The sequence below is a fragment of the Mesoplodon bidens genome (assembly GCF_964165515.1).
Source record: "Mesoplodon bidens genome assembly, chromosome: 17".
Taxonomy (NCBI): Eukaryota; Metazoa; Chordata; class Mammalia; order Artiodactyla; family Ziphiidae; genus Mesoplodon; species Mesoplodon bidens.
The window spans coordinates 9574927-9593334 of NC_138174.1; the positions used below are offsets into that span (position 1 = coordinate 9574927).

Sequence of the window (18408 nt, forward strand, 5' to 3'; positions counted from 1 at the left end):
CAGGCCTATATCGCTGATGAACACAGATGCAAAAATCCTCCTCAAAATACTAGCAAACACAATCCAACAGCACATTAAAAGGATCATACACCATGATCAAGTAGGGTTTATTCCAGGAATGCAAGGATTCTTCAATATATGCAAATTAATCAAGGTGATACATCATATTAACAAATTGAAGGAGAAAAACCATATGATCATCTCAATAGATGCAGAGAAAGCTTTTGACAAAATTCAACATCCATTATTGATAAAAACCCTGCAGAAAGTAGGCATAGAGGGAACTTTCCTCAACATAATAAAGGCCATATATGACAAACCCACAGCCAACATCATCCTCAATGGTGAAAAACTGAAAGCATTTCAACTAAGATCAGGAACAAGACAAGGTTGCCCACTCTCACCACTCTTATTCAACATAGTTTTGGAAGTCTTAGCCACAGCAGAGAAGAAAAGGAAATAAAAGGAATCCAAATCGGAAAAGAAGTAAAGCTGTCACTATTTTCAGATGACATGATACTCTACATAGAGAATCCTAAAGATGCTACCAGAAAACTACTAGAGATAATCAATGAATTAAGTAAAGTAGCAGGATACAAAATTAATGCACAGAAATCTCTGGCATTCCTATACACTAATGATGAAAAATCTGAAAGTGAAATCAAGAAAACACTCCCATTTACCATTGCAACAAAAAGAATAAAATATCTAGGAATAAACCTACCTAAGGAGACAAAAAACCTGTATGCAGAAAATTATAAGACACTGATGAAAGAAATTAAAGATGATACAAATAGATGGAGAGATATACCATGCTCTTGTATTGGAAGAATCAACATTGTGAAAATGACTCTACTACCCAAAGCAATCTACAGATTCAATGCAATCCCTATCAAACTACCACTGGCATTTTTTACAGAACGAGAACAAAAAATTCACAATATGTATGGAAACACAAAAGATCCCAAATAGCCAAAGCAATCTTGAGAATGAAAAACGGAGCTGGAGGAATCAGGCTCCCTGACTACAGACTATACTACAAAGCTATAGTAATCAAGACAGTATGGTACTGGCATAAAAACAGAAAGCTAGATCAATGTAACAGGATAGAAAACCCAGAGATAAACCCACGCACATATGGTCACCTTATCTTTGATAGAGGCAGGAATATACAGTGGAGAAAGGATGGCCTCTTTAATAAGTGGTGCTGGGAAAACTGGACAGGGACATGTATAAGTATGAGATTAGATCACTCCCTAACACCATATACAAATATAAGCTCAAAATGGATTAAAGACCTAAATGTAAGGCCAGAAACTATCAAATTCTTAGAGAAAACATAGGCAGAACACTCTATGACATAAATCACAGCAAGATCCTTTTTGACCCACCTCCTAGAGAAATGGAAATAAAAACAAAAATAAACAAATGGGATCTAATGAAACTTCAAAGCTTTTGCACAGCAAAGGAAACCATAAACAAGACCAAAAGACAACCCTCAGAATGGGAGAAAATATTTGCAAATGAAGCAACTGACAAAGGATTAATCTCCAAAATTTATAAGCAGCTCATGCAGCTCAATAACAAACAACTCAATCCAAAAATGGGCAGAAGACCTAAATAGACATTTCTCCACAGAAGATATACAGACTGCCAACAAACACATGAAAGAATTCTCAACATCATTAATCATTAGAGAAATGCAAATCAAAACTACAATGAGATATCATCTCACACCAGTCAGAATTGCCATCATCAAGAAATCTAGAAACAATAAATCCTGGAGGGGGTGTGGAGAAAAGGGAACACTCTTGCACTGCTGGTGGGAATGTGAATTGGTACAGCCACTATGGAGAACAGTATGGAGTTTCCTTAAAATCTACAAATACAACTACCATATGACCCAGCAATCCCACTACTGGGCATATACCCTGAGAAAACCATAATTGAAAAAGAGTCATGTACCAAAATGTTCATTGCAGCTCTATTTACAATAGCCCGGAGATGGAAGATGTGGCCCATGTGTACAATGGAATATTACTCAGCCATAAAAAGAAATGAAATTGAGCTATTTGTAATGAGGTGGACAGACCTAGAGTCTATCATACAGAGTGAAGTAAGTCAGAAAGAGAAAGACAAATACCGTATGCTAACACATATATATGGAAGTTAAGAAAAAAAAAATGTCATGAAGAACCTAGGGGTAAGACAGGAATAAAGACACAGACCTACTAGAGAATGGACTTGAGGATATGGGGAGGGGGATGGGTAAGCTGTGACAAAGCGAGAGAGAGGCATGGACATATATACACTACCAAATGTAAGGCAGATAGCTAGTGGGAAGCAGCCGCATAACACAGGGAGGTCAGCTCGGTGCTTTGTGACCGCCTGGAGGGGTGGGATGGGGAGGGTGGGAGGGAGGGAGACGCAAGAGGGAAGAGATATGGGAACATATTTACATGTATAACTGATTCACTTTGTTACAAAGCAGAAACTAACACACCATTGTAAAGCAATTATACTCCAATAAAGATGTAAAAAAAATAAAATAACTATTTAAATTACACATTTGGGAATTTCACTAGTGATTCTTTTTATACTGCTAATATATGAGAAGAGACAGTATTCACCATCAGTTATCAATAAAAAAGGATGTATTGATTTAATCATATTTTATGTGGGTTTGTTAGAATCCTCAGTCCCTCTTCTTTCTGATTCAGTACTGACTCACCAGCCCATGTACACAGCTCTACTGTGCAACTTCCTACAGTTGGTTGAGCATCCCCCTCCAAACCCAGAGAGCAGGGGTCCGGAACTCAACCCAAAAATCTATTAGAAGTAATATTTCGACAGTAGACACCAGCCTCGCAAGCCCTGTTAGGCCCTGAAACCTTTCTGGACATCCAAGTGTCTCAGCACAGTTGGACCTTCAGGGCTCTGTCAAGGTTTCCATGCCTGGTAATGAGTTATGAGCAGCTGAAGTTATACAGAGGAATTTTGAAGTTAAACACACTCCAGATTGAGAGTCACACCACCGAAGACTTGCTTTCCCAGGGGGAGAAAGGCAAAATCAGGAGAAAAGCCAGTCAGGTTCAGTCTGCATAATTTAGCAGAAAGTACAACTGAACAAACAGCAGTTATTTTGGGGGGACTCTGTTCCAAGGAAATGAACAATATTTATGGCTTAATAAACCGTATGCTCCATAATGAAAGGGGCCATAAGAGAACTCAGCAGAGCTGTGAATTGGGTGAAAGAAGCAGGAAGTCGGGCATACATACAGCAAAGTCAGTTTTCACTGAGAGAAATGAGGGCCGGCCGAGTGTTGCCAGTGGAGGCTGAACTTAGGTGGGAGACCTCTGAAATGCTTAAACCTGCAGCTCTTATCTGGCTTTTGGAGCATCTTAAACCCCGGAGGCAGGCTTACCTGACAACCAGGAAGTCTCTGGAAGGGTGAGGCGCCATGCTGTTCTGCACATACTGATAGATCTCTGTTTGCTTGTCCAGGGTTTCCACCACCTTCCACTGCACGAAATCCTCATCCCACAGGTGGCGCTCCCTCAGCACACGATTCAAAACCACTGAGGGGGGCGCTTCCACCTCCACAGAAGCCTTCCACAGCCTCAGCGGATGCTGGTCTCCCACCTTGGGAAAGACACCAGCACATGCTGAAGAGGTTGCTAGTTCCAACACAACCTACCTTCCTTCACTGGGTGTTCAAAAAACATCACTGAGTACGTAACTTGAACGAGTGACTCTGCATACCTCAGGTTTAGAATTTTTAAATGTTTATCCTTAAGCTAAAAAGAAGAATACTGATAATAAAAACGATAACCACCAGCACACAGTGCTCCCTGTGTACCAGGCATTGTTCTGATTTTAAAACAGCCCTCCTCTGACAGTGGTCCTACTATTATGTCCATTATGCAAATAAGAAAACGGAGGCACAGAGAGGCGAGTGACTCGCCCAACGTCACACAGCTACGGGACAGAGCCAGGCCTGGGCTCCAGCAGTCTGGCTCCACAGTCTGTAGTCTGATTATGTGCAAACAGACTCTAGAGTGGGTGGTTGACTGATTCGTGTGTGGTGAAGCCCTGGGAACAGAGTAGCCATTTTAAAAGCAAAACAAATCCCTGGTTGTAAGACTTGGCTCTTTGGGGGTAATTTTTTCCAAGACCTGAGATTACCTTTTTGAAAGCAAGATCTGTGTTGTCTGTGTTGGAACACGTGACCCATCCTTTGAACTTTTCCTTGGCTTCCTTCTGGAGGCCCTGGATGAGATGCTCCAGGTACGTGTGGAAAGTGGCGCCGCTCTCCTCCACCTGGGCCCCCAGGTCTTCCAGAGTTGGGGGATGGATCTCAGCTTCCATATATGAGTTATGAGACTGGGCCACCATCTCAAGCGGGACCTGAATCGATGGATGCACAGAAGAGCAATGCACTGAGCTACAGAAATGCTGAGACTGACAGAGAAAGCAAAGTAGCATTGCCAAAGACCATGGTACGGGCAATGGGCTGAGTGCCGTGGGGCAAGAGATGTTTGCCTAAGATCAGTGAAGGGGTCGGGGGCGGGCTTCCCCAAGTCAGGAAACCCAAATCTGTTTGAGGCTATATTTATTATTCAAAACACCACCATGACTTCCCATTCATTCCTTCCATTTTCCTTTGATTTTACTTATTATACATTTTTATTCAATTTGGCAAAACTTGGGCTCAGGAAACTTAAAGTGCACAGACTTAAGGGGAACGTCAAGCATGACTTAGAGGCAGCTTTACCTTTGTGGCACACTTTTCCCTTTTGCAAATGACGACTTTGCCCCAAGAAGTATGCCGGAAGTCTACTTCACTTAATCCTTTAGCGTATCTGTGGCTGTATTCATAAGCTGTCACTGATTCTGAGTTCACAGCGATTGTTCAGTATCACACATTCACACACACACACACACACACACACACACACACACACACACAATCTAATCAAGTCCCGAGGTTATATAAAATATACCGTACTTGGCTGGCTGGCCTGGGACCTGGCACCTGAAGTTGATGCAACTGTTTTCATAAAAACCATCATCATGGTAAACCCAAGTGTCTTTAACTGTCAAAGCCTCAACTATTCAATATATAAGCTCACTCCTCACATTTCTAGGAGGCAAAGACCAGACCTATCGAGTGTACCATTGTCATTATAAAATCAGGAAAAAACAGAAATAAGCCATAAATGCAGCAACCATTCCAAGCATCTTATCGAGTTCCAAGAGCTATAAGGAAGGCAGTTGGAACCTTTCACTCACCTCAAAAAGTCTGTCGCATTCCATGATCATGTGGGCCAGCCCCTGAGCTGCGGCCAGATTCTCACTGAGGTCCTTTTGATCTGGCTTCCCGGAGGCATATTTCTTCTGGATGACTCTGTAATTGAGGGGGAGAGTCCTCAGCGGATCCCAAACCCAAGAGCTTTTCACAGTACACAGCTCATCCCTTTGTCATGTCTTCATGCCCAGACGCCACCCAGATCCCATACTTTCTCATTTCCAAATAAAAACAGTGACTACACATCTTAGATATCCTGAGTCAGGCTAAGAGTCTGACAGTTCATAATGGAAAACCTTGGAAAAATACACGGGCAGGAATAACTGTTGGGGGAGAAATTAATCTATTCTTCCCAAGTTTGAAACTACTTCACTGCAAGCTGCCGTGCTTGGGCCTTAAATCTAGCCTTTTAAAATTGAAGATTGTAAAATACTACTTTGTGTCCTTTTTCCCTCCTTCCCACTAACACACGCAAAACAAAACAAAACTCCAGGCTTTCGGGATCACAAAGGACACTGTGCTACTCTGACAATTCCCTGATGCTGAGCCACATGAATTATGTTCCTCCAAACATTTTCTAATTATGAATGAAGTGCTGACAAATCCCCAACTTGAAATACAGTGGGAGTTTTTTTAAGTAGCCGTGGGGAATACCTGGTTTAGGATTAGCATTCTTGCTGAGGAAAACGCACCTGGGGGAGTTTTCCTTCTTCAGTAAATTCAGATGGAAGAGGGAGGGGGCCAGACACACAGCCAGGTTCATGGGCGTCATCTGATTCTCCTCCACCGCGTGGACCACGTCGTTGAGGAAGCACAGCAGCGTCTGCAACACCTCCCTGCTCTCATCGGCCAGCAGCAGAATGGCCGCCTGCACTGCCTGCAGCTGTTGCTCTTTGGGGACGTCTGCAGAAAAAGCGGTGCCGGGAGTTAGAGGAACAGCCGCGGAAGGAGCCAGCGGGAGGGGGGGAGCGAGCGCTACCTTCCTGCGAACACACTCGGGGTCACTGTCAGCACAACAGTGACATGACAACAGCTAAGGGCGCAGAGCTGCCCCAGGTGGTGAGAAGCTGGACCAGCTGCCGTTGGAACCCCACAGTCTCACTCCAGAACCCATAGTCTTCACAACGAGGCTGGACTTGGCAAGGCACACCCTGCGCTGGCTTTTCATACTCTTGGAGCAATCCGCCTCCTCACCTACCTGTTTCAAACCTCTTGCCCACCCTCCCTCCCACCCCACCTCCAGCTCGTAAAGCGTCCCCCAGGACGCCCAGGGCTTGGGGAAGAGGAACCAGGCCCCTCCCTCTCGGGCCCATTCCCTGCCTGGGCGGTGATAGGGGTGATGGGCACTGGTCAGCAGGCTTGAAAGGGAATCGGCCTGAACAGTATGAGGGAACTAAAAGGAAAAGGTATAGAAAAATGGGTGCTCCATGCTGCATTCTGCTGCCCCCTGGCTGTGTTTGTTAATGATCTGTGAGGCCTGACTCACCACCCTTATTCCTCTCACTCTGAAAGACACCGTCAGGAGCCCACGTGGGCTAACACAGTTGTGTTTCCTACAATACCAGGTTCTAGAGCGGGTCTCTGCAGCAGGTGTCTGTGCTCCAAAGAGGGGTGGGAAGAAACTGTTGGAATTTCCAATGGTGTTTGTTTTCTCTCATGCTTTGAAAGTACTTATGGGATGTGTCTTATGATAGGCACAGTATATTACAGTATATCACGATATATTTATATTATTGAAAATATGTAAGTATACATGCTCAGATAGCTCCTACTGGCAGGGGTTCCTGATAAAAAAAACGTGGAGCCTGCTGCTCCTTGAGGGCTGTGGCGTGCCTTCTGCCCAGGTCCTGCCCCTCTCCATCATCGGCCCTACCAAGGCGGGGCACACTGCGGGCCCCAGTCAACCGGCAAATGCGAATCTCTGGAAGAGCCTGACCATGGGTTGGACATTCTGGAACCCACCCCCACCCCCACCACGTCCACTGTGAACTGGCACAAGACAGACCTGGGTTTGATAGAGGAGAGCCATTCTGTTCACATTATACAGAAACCTTTTTCCTTTTTCTTGCTTGTGCTGAAGCAGAAGCAGATACTCCTAATGACCTTAGGCTTGTCACTGAAGTGTTATAAATTCAGCTGGAGCCCTTGAACTGCCTTTAAATAAGCTGCTTTAGGTAACATGTCCAGTGCATGCATTGTTTAGCTTTAAGCTGCCAACCTTCTCTTCTGTGCCAAGATTTTTGAAGAGTCATCTGTCGTGGCTACAGGTTGTCCCAGCTTCCTTCTACTCATTCGTTTCTTTATCCCTCAGAAAATATCTTCTATCATTACTTTCTACTAAAGATGCCTGCAAAGGTCAACTGTCAATCCCTAAATTCACCATTCGTATCGGAGCCTATCCTCTTTGACCTTTTTTGTGGCACAGGCACTCCTGTGGTTCCTGCCTCTTTCCTGGCTCTCAGAAGACTGTTCTAGATCTGGATTTCTAGGTGCTGATAACTGGCGTCCACACAGATGGCTAGCAGCACTTCAGACTCCACGTCCAGGCTCCTCTCTGCCCCCAGATCAGCTCCCCTCCCCCTTTTCCTTTCTGAATGCTCTTTAAAACTACAGGGTCTTTGATCCCTGCCTCCTTCTCTCTCCTGTAGACCGTGGGCTTCACATGTGTTCATTATCCATCCAACACTCTAATTAATCATTTGATGAAAGTCCAAGAAGTAACAGAGCTACAGTTGGACCTGCTCTGGAGAACGGAGGAGGAACTGTCCCTCTCTTCTCCACAGTCCTTTGGAAACTTTGACTCCAGAGTCTATCCCCAGAACATCTTTATTTCCAGTCTTGCCGCTGGAGGTCCCCACAGGTAACCCAGAACCTCAACTAATGTGCTGGCTCCCTAACCCTCCATTCTCGTCCTGTCCAGTGCCTCTCGTTCACCACTTCCAGATTCATGGGTCAAATAAGCAGTTCCAGTGGACATGCATCCTGTGGCACAAGCCTGGCTACCTATGAAATACCTACTCTCTCCTTCTTTCTCTGTAAGAAAACCCACGTTCTGTTCAGGTCTGGGCTGTAATGTGCTCAGGGAAGTTGGGCCCCTCCCTCAAAACCAGGGGATAACCATGTTGGCCTAGACCAAAAATGGTAATCCCATTTCTCTTCCCAGTGACTGATTTAGGGGAGAAAAGTGTAAAATTTCTGGGCTATGGGACCAAGATAAATGCTAGCTAGGCATTTCTGTACATTTATCTCCCTGATAAAAAGAGACATATGCCCAAGGAGAACCCTTCTGCCTGCCTCTTGCCTTTGGATGTGGTTTTGGGAAGACATGATAAAGATGAGTGGTGGCAGTCATATTGTGACCTTAAGGGGATGACAAAAGACGCTGACCTCAGCCATGGTGTCACTGAATTAACCAACTCTGGAATTATTTAACTCCAGATTTCTTGTCTTGTGCGATTATATCATGTCTTTATTATTTAAACCACTGTTTGTTGGATTCTGGGTTCTGTGTTTACATCTGAGAGCACCGTAACTGGTAGCTCCCTCAACACCACCCAAAGGGTCCCCGCAGTGATTAATGAATCAAATATGAACTCTTTGCTCTAATATTCAGTGCCCTTCCTGGGTACAGCCCCAGTCTAATGTTTGGAGTCATTTGATGCTGCACTGGACAGTTACCCTTCCTTGCAAGCCAGACAGAAATCCTGTAATCTCCTGACACATGTGCTATTGACTTCACTCAGCATGTGTTCCTCACGTGTCTCAACCTTCAGTTGTCACTTCTCCACCAAGTCCTTGTTCTTCATCTCAACCCCCTTGGGTGCTCTTTGTAACCTTATCACGGGATTTCTCCAGTCTGGCTGTTTTGCAGTTATTTATGTCCATGTCTCGTCTCCCTCAACTGTAAGATGCTTAACAGCAGAGTTAAGTCTTACCCATCCATATGCTCTGCAGTGCTCAGCATGGTGCCCTGAACATAAGCAGAACTCAGTAAATGTTTGCTCAGCTAAAATAAGCCCTGCTTTGATCTGTTTTATTTTGCTTGTGAGTCTCACAAAGGGCTAAAAGCATTTATCTCTTGGAAGTAATCTGACTTTAACCTTAGACTAGTGTCAACCATAACCCGAGAACTGATTAAATGTAAAGACTCATATATGCTACTTCCAAACCATAAGGGAGGTTTAACTGAAAAACGCAGCTCAACCTCTTACAGCAGAAACATCATGAATTCCCTGTATTTAGCCTCCAGCAACATGTATCACTAGTTTAACTTAACCTATTCACTCTAACAAAATAATATTTATTTAGTGGGTCACCACTTTATCCTGTTTTTACAAGTGGTACTGTTATAATCCTTTTCAAATTTGCAATATTATAAACTCCTGAAACACATTTAGTACAGAATTCTCAACAGCAAGAATCTGCTTCAAGTTGGATCAATTCCATGTCAAGGTCCACTTCATGTATATGTTGCTAAAAACTCAAAAGTCCACAGGCCAAGTGTTTTTTTCCTAAAGAATTGAGACTTGGACCATTAAATACTTACAGTTAACTGTTGAACAACACGGTTTGACCTGTACGGGTTCACTTAACAGGCAAATTTTTTTCTTTTTCAGTAAATACACAGTCGGCTCTCCCTATACTTGGGTCCTGAATTTGCAGATTCAACGAACTGTGAATCCTGTACTATGTTTATGATCGTGGTTGTTTGAATTCTCGGACGCCCAACTGAGGATACAGAAAACCAACTATGGGACTTTAGCATCCTCGGTGGGTCCCGGAAGGAATCCCACGAGGATACTGAGGGACAACTGTATAACCATAACAGTGCAGCTAGAAAAGAGCCACATGTTCATTTCTAATACCATCCCCTACTTTGCAACTATCTTTATCAGGATATGTTGTTAAGTCAATACTTGCTATTTTCAATGATTAATTAAAGGGGTTTTGCTGACAATTATCAACTTCATATCACTTAAAAAGTTCTAAGTGAAAATATAAATTAGTTGAATTAAGCTTAAGCCTTGATTTGGTTTGCTTACTTTTCACCAATTAAAATACATTGCATTAAAATACATTTCCTTTCATTTCTAGTCATTTTAACACATTTGGATTTCATATATCCCAAGGAAATGCTTTCTTTTTAAAAACACCTATATATAAAATAAATTCTATTGTGTTACCTTTTCATTTTAAATTTATTAAAAGTATATTGAAAGTTAGTTTTTATATCCTACATAAAACCCTATTGAGCAGGAAGATTTTGATGTCAAAAACGTATTTTCAAATGCATAAAATATAGCCTGGAGATTTCCATATTGAAGTGTGAACAACGTTTACTTCTGGAGAGGACGGTAGAATTGTAGCTTTTATATACTTCTTCATGCATTACTTGTACAATTAAAATTCAATCTATAGAATTTTGTTTTTTAGGTGGATGAATGCACTTGAGAACACTGATCTGCCTTGTTCCCACTTACACTGATAGATGTGGAGGAAGGTCTCGCTGAGCTTGTTGGTGAAAAGAGGCTCAGGAAGGTCCCGGAAGAACTGCTTCACCATATCCGCCACGTCGTAAGCGGATTGGTCCTCGTAGCTGACGTTCTCAGGAAAGCTCTCGTTCATTTGACGTAAGGCATGGATTCGAGACTTCACGCCTGATTTTCGAAAAAGACCCACCTGAAACAAGCCACAGTGACGTGTTAGTGAGGCCACCTTTGCCCCAGACATTTTCTTTCTACTGCAAGCACACTGAGGGAGATGAGAAGGCAATAGGACCAGGACTCGATGACTTGGAATTGCATCCAAACTAGTATATTGTAAATGACTAACTTAGCTACTTTGGGCAGTAGCTGAACACTGACTTCCTCTCCCATGAAATGAAAATAATAATAATAGCCCAGCTTACAGGGCTCCTGAGAAAATATACGTGATTGTGCTTTGTGACTTGTCAAGTCTTACAACATGGTAGACGTTATTTTTTTATTCATTTATTTAACAAGTAATGATTAAATACCCCCTATATATCAGGCATACTTATATCTTCTAAGAGTCATTAGTGAGCAGGCCAGACAAAATTCCCTACCTTCTGGCGTGTATACTTTAGTGGGGGTTTTGAGAGACTTCTGCCAATGGAAGGTTTGGTGGATCCCAGATAGGTAAGCATATCCAATGCCCCTTTGAAGGAGAGGTTTATAGGGAATATGCTCATGAAACAAAATATCGTTAAGCACATATTTTGATTGACAGGTCTTACTTATATGCTTTTCCTTCTTCAGAATCCTTATAACATATGCTTCTCATATGATGCACTTACTACTCTACCTGGTTAGTTATTATGGGTAGAAGCTATGGCTGTAGTGAGAATGATTCCTAAGTGGCTTTCCTTCAGACTTCAAGACACTGTATTATGCCTTTTTCATCCTTAGGGCTTAGACGACTCCTCTGCTTGATAAATGGAGCAATAAGGCACCGAGGGGATAATGCCCCTAACAGGAACGAGTGAGGGGCAGCAGAGCCCTGTGAGGATGGAGGTTCCTGCAGTGGTTTCCAGGTTATGCTGTAGGCTCTCCCCAAGTGGACCTGCCGTCACCCCAAAAGAACTGAGCTTCTCTGGGAGCCCAGGCTTATAGTGAATTCGTATGTCTACTATTTTTAAATGCCTATAGGGCACTGAGTTTCTCAAAACTGGTTCTTCAACCCTCAGTCTCCACTCTTTTCACTCCCCAAGGGCTCACTGGTTGGCCCACTTCCACATTCCCAGTGGTCAGAGAGGTGGGCAGCGGCCTCGAGTCAGTGCTGCTCTCCCTCCTTATTCCTGGAGAGACACACTCCAGGTTGTCTCACTGGCTGCTCTGTGTGCCAGGCCGGCCTCGACCCAAGGTCAGGGGTCTGAAGAGAGCTCTCTTGGTTGCTGCTATAAACAGAGAGCAGCGCTAATTCTTTTAAACTGCATCACAGCAAGGGAAGGATTCCAAGCAATCAGAGAATACTCAGGTTTTTGTATACGTCAGCTGAATGGATCGCAGGGGCAATTTTACCCCGCTACTTTTTGTGGCAATAGAAACAGAATTCTTAGTAATACTTCTTGGCGTTCCAAGGCTTACCACCCTAATTTCACAGAACAGGATATTAAGGCATGGTATCACTTAAAATATTAATTGCTTTCTTTTTTATTCTTAAAGTTTGGAATGTCTAGAAAATGCAAAACGTTGCCAAGAAGAATCCAAAGAGCATTTCTCTTCCTCTGGCAACTACTCTAAATTTCATCAAAGGGCATGAGAAGAAAGCATGTCCTGTCAAAAGAAAAGTTCAAGATGTCAAATGAGTGATTATCGAAGTGAGATCCAGCCTTGATGTGTTTACATCTCAACTCTTCTGATTCTGGAAGGAGGCCCGGGACCGTGCCTCAGGGCTGTGCTGCGCGGGAGTTCTCAGAAGCCAAGTGCCCCAGAGGTGAATTCCTCAGTGTGACTCACAGTTATCCTCCTGTGAGTTGGTATTATTCCATTTGAGAATTCCTGTTATTATTATGTTTTAACAGTAGAGAAATATTGATCGGATTCTATAAAAAGAATAAAGCAGACAAGTGTTTGTGAGGACATCGCAGAACGAGATTCCTCTTTTGTCCTCTGTGTCTTGCTGGCTTTGATTTGGGGTGCACAGTGATGTGCAGGTACACACACATCCCAGTGGTGTTTTCTTTGTATTGTTTTGTTTCCAAGTTTCTTTCTAGTTTCAGCAAATATTGTGATTTTAATTATTTTAGACATGTCTGGAGCTCTCCAGCTGCGGGCTCCGAGCTGCTTATTCTGACTTAAGAGCTCACAGGATGTCCAGAGGGTTGTCAGGTATTTATTTGTTCTGCCTCAATTTCTGACAATAACCTTCCCGTCCCACCCTGATCATCCAAGGGACGTGGGAAATATCTGTGGGTTCTGGGGATTTTTGTTGGAAGCACCAAAGGAAAGTTTTTTTCCTAAGCCTAATAAAGTAAAGGTGGTCTGAAATCAGATTCCAGATGTTGGAGTGGAGGATGGCGGAAGGGAAAGATGGTAAGGGCGCCTGTCTTCAAAGATGTCACTGAGCTAATGTAAGAACTAACCCTGGAACTGTCCTGCTTCTTGTCATGTGACCGTGGGAATTTTCTATAGTTTAAGCCATTTGGGGGCAGGGCTTCTGGTCCCTGGAGTGAAAAACTCCCTGGGCGTGGTAAATAGAAGCTTCCTCTAGTGATGTAAAGGTCCTGGAACCAGAGAGAAGAGCTTCTCCTACCCATCATCATAGAGCAACCAGGGCTGTTGGCCCATGGAGTTGGCAACCATCATTTCTTCTTCTGCAAAAAGCTTTCAGAGCAGTGATAAAATATGCATTTTTGGCTAATTTTTTTTTTTTCTAAGTAAAAAGTGGAGGACCAAAGAAACCACTTTACAATGGATTTCTTCTAAGGGCACCCTTGTCATCACAGCCAATGGAAGGCAACTCCAGACCCTTCAGCTTCATTACAAGGAGGACCCAAGACGTGTGAAATGTCTTTCATTTGCTTCCGTGTGTCACTGGTGGGAGGGTGACCTGGGTAGTCACACGGGGACCCACACTTGGTTTAACGTTCTGCGGTCACCGTTTTGAAATTCTTCATTATTTATATGCACTTTCATTTTGCACAAGGCTCCACAAATTACACAGCAGGGCCTGCTCTCATGTACCTCGAAAGCACGGCTCTAAGACTCTCTCTTAAAAGGTAAGAATAGAGGTCAGCGATGCGAAATCCATTTTTTAAGCTTCTCTCTTGCACATAATCTCTCATTTCAAAGATAAAAGGATGAACAATGAGTGTTGCTCTGATCTAGTTTTACTTTCCTCTCTCTTTAGTCTTCCACCCAAAAACTCAGCTATGAAAAAGCAAGGACTCGGGCTTCCCTGGTGGCGCAGTGGTTGAGAGTCCGCCTGACGATGCAGGGGACACAGGTTCGTGCCCTGGTTCAGGAAGATCCCACATGCCGCGGAGTGGCTGGGCCTGTGAGCCATGGCCGCTGGGCCTGCATGTCCGGAGCCTGTGCTCCACAGCGGGAGAGGCCACAACAGTGAGAGGCCCACGTATCGCCAAAAAGAAAAAAAAGCAAGGAATCAAAGTATAATTTAAAAAGATAGGCGCTGGAACATCACTCATCTTACCCGAGGTAGGCAGCAGGGAGGGTGATGAACAGGGGGCAGGTCGAGGACACTTGTACTGAGTATGAAGTGTCTTCCCAGCATAATTGGGCTTTTAAAACTTACTGCTCCATTAGAAGGAGAGCTTGGGCATGAGTGCTGCATTAGAACTCAAATTTCATCTAAATAATATTAAATCTCCTACTTGGCATCCTTTTTATGCTAATCCTTGCAGCACTTAATGATGTTTGTCAGGAGTTGCATTTCCTCTTCTTCAGGGATGTGCTCCGCTAATGAAGAAAAGTTGGTTTTATTGAGAGAGCGAGAGGGTCCTAAGACCAGTATGTGGTGGGTTCTTATGTGGAGCACTGCAGGCTTAGCCACTCTCTGCCGTGACTTCATATTCATCAGGGGCTGGGTATGACCTGTCCTTCTGTGCAGCTGATGTAAGGCAGAAATAAAGCTCAGCCAGCAAAGCCCGCTCGTCTCACAGACTGCTGCGTCTGAATACAAATGGTTCAGAACTGAAGGCTAAACTCCCTATTTCATCTCCAGCCAGCTGCCAGGGCAGAAATGGATACACTGTGTTTCCTCATACGGAAGCTGTTCTGCACTTGGGGGTGCAGGAGGTGGAACAGAGGTCTTGTTTCAGGACTCCATAGGGCTGTCTTCAGCTGTTTGTGATGAATGTTTGAGAAGAATGTGTAGCATGAGGGAGAGAAGCTGAGCTTATTGCAGGAAGCCTCCCTCCCTGGGATGAGGGGCTGAGCCTTGGGACAGTCTCGCATGGTGGTTCGAGGGGACCGTGTAGAGGCAGGCAGCAGAGAAGCCAGTTAAGGGTGGTTTAGAGGACGGGTATTCTGAGACCCTCTGGTCTTGCATGGCCGGGGGGCTGAGATCTCAAGAGCCTGTGTAGACCTGAGTCTTCCCTTCAGAGGAGGTGCCGTTGGCGAAGGAAGGACCCTGATCTGGTGTGTGTCCGCTCCTTCCTTGTGACTCTCATCCCTCCTCTTTCTTTTCTGATTCATTGGCTTTTATTTGCTCAAGTTCGCTCTTAAATCTCTAGAACAGTCTTCCTCCTGAGCCTGGTTTTCTTCGATTCTTATTATGTTTCTCTAGTTTCCCCTTGTCCCTTCCTATGACCACCTTCCTTCTTCACAGGGACCAGAGGGGGGCTCTGTGTGCTGCCCACACTCTGTGCTGATGAAGGGGAGGGACATACGAGGCGGGGGCCCTGCTGGCGTTGGGTACCCCATAAGGGGAGGAACTGCATTCCATGAAAGTCCCTTTGACATCTCGAGGATTTTTTCTTTTGATGGATACAAGAGAAGGGTTGCCTTGTTCATTGCGGTTACATTTAGAATCAGTATTTATGTCTACAAAATGAGTCTTTTTTCTTATAAAGCTTTGCCAGCATACTGTTTTTCAGTGTGGTGTTCTTCCAGATTAAAAAAAAAAAAAAAATAGGGCTTCCCTGGTGGTGCGGTGGTTGAGGGTCCGCCTGCCAATGCAGGGGACACGGGTTCGTGCCCCGGTCTGGGAGGGTCCCACATGCTGTGGAGCATCTGGGCCCGTGAGCCGTGGCCGCTGAGCCTGCGCATCCGGAGCCTGTGCTCTGTGACGGGAGAGGCCACAACAGTGAGAGGCCCGCATACAGCAAAAAAAAAAAAAAAAAAAAATTATAGGCCTGAAATGGAGGCTGGGAATAACCCAGTGAGTAGAAATTGAGGGGGTTTTGGTGCCACTGTCCTTCTCTCTGTTCATATGACTGTGTCTTCAAACAGGAGACTGGGCCCAGTCACAGCAGTGATGCCGGTGATACTCATTATTCAGAATCTACAGGGGGCAGGATTGGTTTCCATTCTACATAAAGACTATGCGGTGAGTAGAGTGGTGGTATTACAATGCATTTATACCCAATCTTGTTCGAGAAAGAATTCAAGGTGACTTACAATGATCTATAAAGTATAGTAAGATGCAATTAAAGATAATAGATGAGAGGACTAGAGCAAAAGGAAAATAAAGATAGAGAAGGTTAGCAGGAAGTAGGAATGAGGTTCACACACAAAATTCATGCCCCCAAATTATATATATTTACTACAGGCAGAACATGCATTTGGCTTCAATAATTCTAGCAGCCAGTGTAGAGAGGAAAACATATCCAGCTGAATGAGTCTGCTATACCTAATATAAATACCGACCAGTTATCTAAAAACAACAATTTTTTCAGGTGCTGGGGCCAGAGAAAAATATTCTTTCATTCTTACAGAAAAGACACCACATGATATAATGATCAACATCATCAACACAATCCTGAGAGTGAATTCATCAATGAGTTGTTTAGGGCCACTTCTCAAAGTGTCCCTCAATGCTAGAGATGGCATCACCCCAAAGTCCACTGGGACAAGCAATTCTAACAGGTGGTAGCAAAGTGCACTTGTTAAAAACTTGGACTCTGTAGATAGATTTTCAAGCAAGTGTTGGTTCCACATTGCCTCCTAAGGGCTAACCCTGCCCAGGGTGGATGTGGGATTAAATGAGGCAATGCTTGCAGGATACCTAATATGATCCCTGAAACATGCTGGGCATGCAAGAAAGGTTACTATTATTGAATGAATGGCACAGATGGCCTGCATTTACTTTAAGCATTCCTGAACAAACACTGTTTTCTCTGAATAGAGCTTTTGCTGATAAGCATCAGCTAGCTGGCTATCCATTAGAATGTTTGGAACAAAATATTTTCTATGCTTGGTAAAAGGCAGAGCCAAACACTCTAAGAGGATCAGTCAAGAGGGGAGATGAGCCTTACATACCCTTATGAAAACTGAGAAGCCTGGAAAAACATGTGTCCGAATAACAGGCTACTCTCCACAAAATACAATCTTGGGTCTGTACTAATAAACCAGTAAAGGTACAATTGAAGCCACAAAGTCCTACGCCAAAGGGCATGGTTGCAGTACTTTCAGGGCCACAAAAGAGATTAATTAGAGTGGGTATTTCCAAATATTCACTCAAGCCCACCTCCCCAAAAAGTTTTCTCAGTAAAATACCCACAGACCCTCTACCTTTGATTAAGGTGTGCTTTTGATAAAAACTCTAAAATTAAAAAGAAAACAAATCTAATGCTTAACAAACCAGATTCAATGGATTGCTCTATTGGGATGTTATTCACAAGTCAACTGATATTGGGGCATCTGCCAAAGATGAGCACCATTAGTTTTAGACAAGTGGTCTATTGCCCTTCTTTCTGAGAAACAACAGGCAAGCCATCCAGGCCATTTCTCAAACAAAGCAGCCATCACCACCACAACAGTAACAGCAACGACTGTTACCCTCACTATAACATCTAAATATGAAAAAATGTAGATATGTGTATTATCTAAATTAGGAGTGGGAAGGGAAAATGGAATAATGCATTTAGTTCAATCAACAATGGCATTGAATGAAGAAGTTACTCTCATTCTTACTGAAAACTGGTATCAGATTCATCAAGAGACCATCTTGATTCTTAGCATGATCTCAGCATTGGGGTAGAGACAAGCGTCAGTTCATGAATTCGTGTAGCTCAGCTCATTCCTGTCCACTGAGCCCAAGGCCAAGAGAAAATCAATGAGAAGTGCAAATAATCTTAGGTTGGCACAGATTATTCACAGGGCATTACAGAATATGATGAACAAAAGCCACTATAGAATAGTTGCCTGAAAATACCCCCACTACTCAAGGCTGTAATTTATCAAGCAGAATTTTATTTTGGACCCAATGTCTAACAGAGAAACTAACGAGTGTTAATTCCGAGGAGCAAAGGCTTGGCCTGGTTAATTATAGGATGGGTTGCATTCTGGGCCAATCAGAGTCCACCATTGTGATGGCCCCCCCACAGTCCTGGAGACGAAAATGATCTCCAAGACTTTTGTTTAGCTTGAGCTTTTTAATCAACTCCACAAGATGA

The 18408-nt window shown here is 43.7% G+C and overlaps 1 protein-coding gene across 8 annotated transcripts in view; it reads right to left on the reverse strand.

Moving 5' to 3' along the window:
- STARD13 (StAR related lipid transfer domain containing 13) overlaps positions 1-18408 on the reverse strand; it is a 324501-nt gene that overhangs the window by 10011 nt on the left and 296082 nt on the right. For all 8 annotated transcript variants that reach the window (XM_081214555.1, XM_081214552.1, XM_081214550.1 and 5 more), the window contains 5 exons: positions 10790-10988; positions 6002-6212; positions 5294-5408; positions 4187-4408; positions 3426-3643 (listed from right to left, as the gene is read on the reverse strand). In XM_081214555.1, the coding sequence (XP_081070681.1) occupies positions 3426-3643; positions 4187-4408; positions 5294-5408; positions 6002-6212; positions 10790-10988 (965 nt within the window). The remainder of the gene's footprint in view (positions 1-3425; positions 3644-4186; positions 4409-5293; positions 5409-6001; positions 6213-10789; positions 10989-18408) is intronic.